The following is a 6,000-nucleotide window of genomic DNA, read 5'->3' as shown; positions in this document are numbered from 1 at the left end:
ATTATCAATTAGAGATTTGGTATTTCCCCCCTTAAAAATAACTGTGAATAAACACCTGAAAATATGGGAACTAACAGAAAAAAATAATCTTAGGATTTTGTTGGAAAAATATAATTTGCAATAAAATATATGGTTATTTCTTCTTACAAGAAACATGTAATAAAAATACACTCCCACACGTAATTTTTCAGCATCCAAGACATGTAATAAATACTTCTGCAGTAGCAGCCCACCCTTTAAACAAAGTCTGAGTCCTTTACAGTGCTGCATTTTAATTCATTTCAAAAAGCACTTATGTCAGTAAATCTTTGCTTACTCCTTTGTACATGTTAGCCTGTGTTTTGGCAATGTAAGCAAATGCTAGAGCATTGTTGATTAGATAGGAAGTGGTTTACATGTAAGTATTCTATATAAGAAAATAATCTAAAAAAAACTGGCTCTGATCCTAGGCAGGGTCATTGCCTCTTTGTACTGTTCCATTGATTCCAACCAGAATTTACCCAAACAGAGCAAGTCTGGAGGGCCCCTCTTTTGAAGATCACTGAGTCAGAGAAACTTTTATTTTGCCATCTCTCTATTTTGAGTAGAGGATGGGGGCAAGCTCAAGCTACAGGCATGTCAGGGTTCTGAACAACCCTTCATCCATAGAAGAAAAGCCTGTGTGTATTGCCTTATTTTGTAAGGTATCCACAGGGTAGAAAAGCCTGTGTGTATTGCCTTATTTTGTACTTCTGTTTATGCCTTCTCCTAGTGCCACAGCTTTCCCACTTGCTCAGGCACATGTTACTCTCATCAAATGGTGTCAACAACCCCAGAGGCTCAGAGGTACCCAGCATCAAGCCACTGACCCAACCCATACCCTGGACATTGGAGTCTGCCAAAGACAAGACTGCAGATGAGGATGATGTCAGCGACTAGTGAAAAAGAGTTAATTCAAGATGCTTCTCTACAAAATTGAATTTCTGTGCTTTTATGAAGCCCAAAAGGGGCAAACTGTTTTTTTTTTTCAAGGCGGGTTTTGTAAAATCAAATGAGCACTTTTTCCAGTTCCTAAATCTTCTTTTAAATAATATTTAGCCAGTATTTCTCTTGATGAAACTGAATTTTCCCTGTTTTCATGGAGGCATGATGCAGTGGAGAACTTCTGAAGAACTTGCATAGACAACATTTTTCTTTATATTTATACTATTTTAGACAGCATACGAGTTTTTGTAGAAAAATCAGTTCTGAATTTCATCTCCAGTCTTCAAGATGGACCAATGCTGTACCATTTAACAACAACTTTTTCAGGGTTTGCAATGGTATCTTTCCACTGCTCTGCTGCTTCATGGTTGCTGCTATCAGAACTTAACCAGATCTGTATTAAGAAAAGAAAAAAAATTAGTTTATCTGATATAACAAAAGCCCAGGCTTTACCAGTTTCAAATAAATTCCATGGAAGTGTAGAAGCAGATACAACAGACAGACTAGGACCAAAGCATAACAGCAACAAATACAGTTCTGCTAGTCCTAACATATTTTGGCTTTCAGCTGGGAACACAGGGAGTCGGGTGTTTAAATTTAGCCTCTAAAATAGTTTAGAGAACCCACTACAAAATAATGTTTCTGTACTTAACAAGATGTTTAAAGTGAAGCATTCCTTGCTGTATGCAAATGCACGTGCTGGGGTCAGGGGCTCACCAGGGCCAGTGGCTTTGAGCGTTCCGACACACTTGGCTCCAAGCCATCCTGCATCCGGCACGAGCTGTCCAGCGTTTTCATGAGCATTTAAAATTGCACACTCCCACAGCCAGGGCCAAACCTGCATTCCACAGAGGTTACTAACATGCCCATACCACACATAGTCACGTAGTAAGAGTCCGTTTCTTCTCAGTATTCAGTTAGTGGATAGTGGCCATTATATGAGGAAATGAAGTACAAGTAGGAAATTTTCCCCCTTAACATTATCACCAACCTCCACTGCCAAAAGAATTCTGCTTATGTAAGTAGGTAGCGTTATTTACAGGACTCCATTTCCTCAAGTCTTCCAAGAATGAGTCCTTTTAAGACTTCTCAGAAACCTTGACCATGAAGTACATTTAGCCTATACTTCTGGGGCATGAGTCCTCAAGAAGTGAGAATAATGTCTTCCAGAATACCACATACAGCTGATGTTTCATCCACAGAGATTCAATGTACATCTTGCTCATGATTAAAGACATGCCTGTAAAAGCAGCCTAATCTAAGTATTGTCTGCTTAGAACAGCATCCAATTAAACATCATTCTCTGAAGAACAGAGTTAATAGATCCAGCTATATTCATTTTTTTCCAGCTACCCAGCCAATTGCTCAAAGTACATTTTTCTCTGAGCCATATTTTATGTCTTCATGTGTTATGTGGCAATGTCTGCCTTCATGAGCTATAACAACCTTTTCCAAATAACCTCTGAGGAGCACAAGTAGCTTATTTCCTCCCCTTAAAAATAAGATTCATAATTAAATGTAACTCATCAGATTGAGATTACCTCACATATTGCTGGGTGACTGCAAAATCATACCCAGTTATTTTCCCCCCAAGGTAGCACAGCTAAAAAGAACAATTTCTTTTCTTTTCCTGTTTCAAATCTAATAGCAAGACAGTACATGTGCAACACAAGGCTACGAAAAATGGAGGAACTTCACATAACTCCTTCTGGCACATCATTTCTGTATCTTATAGCACATTAGCATCTCTTGTAGCTGCATGTCTTCAGCAGGCACAAAAACCACCACCAGAATGGGGCAGTACTATTTTTTTGTACTTCAGGACAGTACAGTCAGAGACATAGCACGTTACAGTTGGGGTCTCAAAATCAAGTCTATATTATTAATTTATACATATAATAAAATGCTGTTACTGCATGTAAGTGGGTCAGGAAAAGCACAGAGCCTTAAGAACAGCTATGGCTCACTATACCAAGGAGAGGAAAGACAGAAAGGACAGGATAATGGTAAATTAGAACAAGCAGGGGAAGAGGACAGAGAGAATAATGAGACCAGACTACTCAGTTTTATGGTGGTTAAATAAATATGACCACACAAATGCTTTCAAAGAAATATTACTGAAGTTCTGTCTGTTAAAAAAAATTTTAAAAAAAAGCTAAAAATATTTTGTGTTTGGACACCTACACTATTATTGGATGAGTAATACTTGATGCAATACTTGATGAGCTCTTTTCCTAGAAACATCTGCAGTTTAGTCAAACTATTGTACTGATTTCAGCACTATTTTACCCAGGCAGGCAGTTTCATTGTAGCTGTTGATATTTCCTTTTACACACACCTGTTTATGAGTTTATCATTATGGTGAGCTAACACCACCCTTGCTGGACAGGACATTGCAGGTTATGGAGCTCCTGTGGGTTCTATGTTTATTTTCTTTAGAAAGCTAAAGGCAAAGAGGAGATCCTATGTCTCTTGAAAGGAACCTGTCACATAGTAATATTCCACACAAAACTGACTTTAGGATTTCTTTCTGAAAGAAAAATCAAATGCCAACTCCCATTCCAATGTTGGTGCAAGTTTAAGAGCCCAGTACCATTCTTGCTTGCATTACATGCAGAAGAGTTTTGCAGAATTTACTGTTTTGCTATATGCCACCTCATTTAAAGCATTTTAAAATTCATACCAAGAAACCTGTGGAACTGGATTTTAGTAAAGGATATCAGGCTATTTAGCAGAAACTAACCTGTCCTAGGAAGTGTTTTCTTCTCACTGAGCTTCTACTGTAGAGCTTGATGAGAAAGCTAATTCCTTGTTCTGCTTGGCTAACTGGAAAAACCATCATTTCTCCCCACTTCACTTGGCCATTTGTGGGCTTCAGAAGGCGAGTCTTCTTCTTATAGATCATCCCTTCCGTACTAAACATTCCAACTTTCACAAAGAAATCTAGCACAAAATGGAAGGAAAAAGGCATGGCACATAAAGGGTTATTCACAATGCACCCAAAAAGGAACCAACGAGATCCATATGTATAGTTCAAATTGCGACAATTTCTTAAAAGTCTGGCCAAAAGAACTGTACCATAGCTGTCCTGACTAGTCACACAAACAGAGTATGTTCAGTAATATTGAACTGATTAACACAGTATCCAAACAGCAAGTGCAAGCTAATGCTCTTGTATGTCAGGATTAATACTAGGATAAAAATCTTCCAAAATACATAAACACATGTCTTCAAACCAAACAAAATGTAATCAAGTGAGACATCTGGGGAAACAAGCCTTGGCAATAGAAATCTACCACACAATATGTTAGTCTGAGGTTTGTAAGGAATGTTATGAATTGCCAACCCATTTGAGCAGCAATTTACCTGTTACAAATGCTTTTAGACAGGAGGCATGAAACAGCTGATGTAACTTACTTGAAGACAGTGGCGTAGATGAAACAGGAAGGTTTTGTGCTTCAAGAATCTGTAACTGTATCCTCCTGTTTATTGCTTGAAAACAAGTTCCTATTTGAAGTTCTGCACGGCACACCTACAACCAGAAGAATGTTGCCATAACATCTGGATTAAGTTGCTTATAAACTCAGGAAACACAGGAATTTTGTCATATGTTGGGCTCCCACATTTCTAGCTGGGATTTCCTGGACAGAAATACAAGCATGTGTTGTATACAGAACCTGCAGATGCACAGTAAGTGCATCTTGCACTTGTCATAGCTGCAGTACATGTGCTCCACCGATGAGCTGCTTATGTGTGGTGCACATATGGCCCTCGTGGGCTGCAGCCAGGGATAGGGCAAAGAAATCAGTCCTTAGTTTTCACCTGGTACAGATCCTGCAGTGCTAAGAGCAGACATATACAGGGGAAACCAGACGTGCCAGTGCAACTTTACTAAATCTGGGTGTGGAAGTGAGAGACCAGGAATGTTCCACTCACACAAAAACCTTCAGAGTTCCCCTCACACACTTTTGAATTTTGCAATATGGAGACATAAGCAATGTTTTTATAGATACAAGGCTCTGTCACTTAATGTGATGAATGTTTAGGGTGACTGCATACTGTGTAGCTTCCTGTGTTATGAAAGTACTCATGTTTGACATGCCTACACCACACATCCCTGCCATACATAGTGGAAGGATCAAGATCTCCAGTCTGATTCTTGGGGTGGCTTTTTTTGAGACTTTTTGCTACTGGCAAAGTTGCACTGAGTCATCCTCATTGCTGCCCTGTCAGACTCTAACATCCTCAGAACACTGTAAGAGCAGGAGGACACAGCCAGTGGAGACCCACCTTTCCTGACAGCCTTCATTTAAATGGACCCTGCTAGTCTTCGTTGCCTTCAAGTTTTAATGCACTTCAAAGAACCAAAATGGACCAAGTAAGAGAGCAACAGGTCAGATAGAGAAAAGTCAGGCTCCAGTTCATCAAAGTGACCCAAATTCTCCTTGTAGATCAGCCACAAAATTTCTGTGTAACCCTGAGAAGAAGTCACTTAGCCGACTCTGAGCTTTGGCTTTCTGTTGGCAGAGAGGGTAGAGTTTGCTGCCTCACAGGGTAGTACAGGATGAATCCCAGAGTGTCTGGAGGGTTCTTGGATATAATGGTAAGGAAAGCCAACACAGACTGAGAAACTATGAGATGATTCAGAAATTTACACTGAAATGAAATGCTTTCTAAAACAGCTTCCTCTGTCACTTATTGCTTCTGAAGCAATATGGTTATTCACATTAGAACTAAAAAATGTCAAGTGTAACTTATGTTAGAAATCAACAGTATCATTCATATTACTCAGACACAAATAAAATTTGCTTTTGAATTGTTAAGTCAAGTTAAATTTGTTGAAAATAAAAATGTCTAGACACAATCTATAAAAGAAACAAACAAAGTGAGGGTAGGGGGAAAGGAAATCCCACTGTGAAAACCACCTGCTTCTTATTACACTAATGGAAATGAACTGTCTGAATTATTACTTCACAGCATGCAATCTGAACATTAAATATATGGCTGTCTCTGCAGTTTCAGGCCACTGAAGATCTT

General features: G+C 39.0%; 1 protein-coding gene across 6 annotated transcripts in view; it reads right to left on the bottom strand.

Moving 5' to 3' along the window:
• Positions 1 to 697: 697 nt before the first annotated feature.
• The window catches only part of TC2N (tandem C2 domains, nuclear), a 29,524-nt gene continuing 24,221 nt past the window's right edge, over positions 698 to 6,000 (bottom strand). For all 6 annotated transcript variants that reach the window (XM_085061535.1, XM_085061538.1, XM_085061537.1 and 3 more), the window contains 3 exons: positions 4,381 to 4,495; positions 3,707 to 3,906; positions 698 to 1,357 (listed from right to left, as the gene is read on the bottom strand). In XM_085061535.1, the coding sequence (XP_084917661.1) occupies positions 1,247 to 1,357; positions 3,707 to 3,906; positions 4,381 to 4,495 (426 nt within the window). In that variant the 3' untranslated portion in view covers positions 698 to 1,246. The remainder of the gene's footprint in view (positions 1,358 to 3,706; positions 3,907 to 4,380; positions 4,496 to 6,000) is intronic.

This window comes from Lichenostomus cassidix, chromosome 5, assembly GCF_008360975.1.
Source record: "Lichenostomus cassidix isolate B80296 chromosome 5, HeHo_3.0, whole genome shotgun sequence".
Classification (NCBI taxonomy): Eukaryota; Metazoa; Chordata; class Aves; order Passeriformes; family Meliphagidae; genus Lichenostomus; species Lichenostomus cassidix.
Note: the sequence above shows the minus strand (reverse complement) of the source record. Positions and strands in the feature narration are given on the sequence as shown.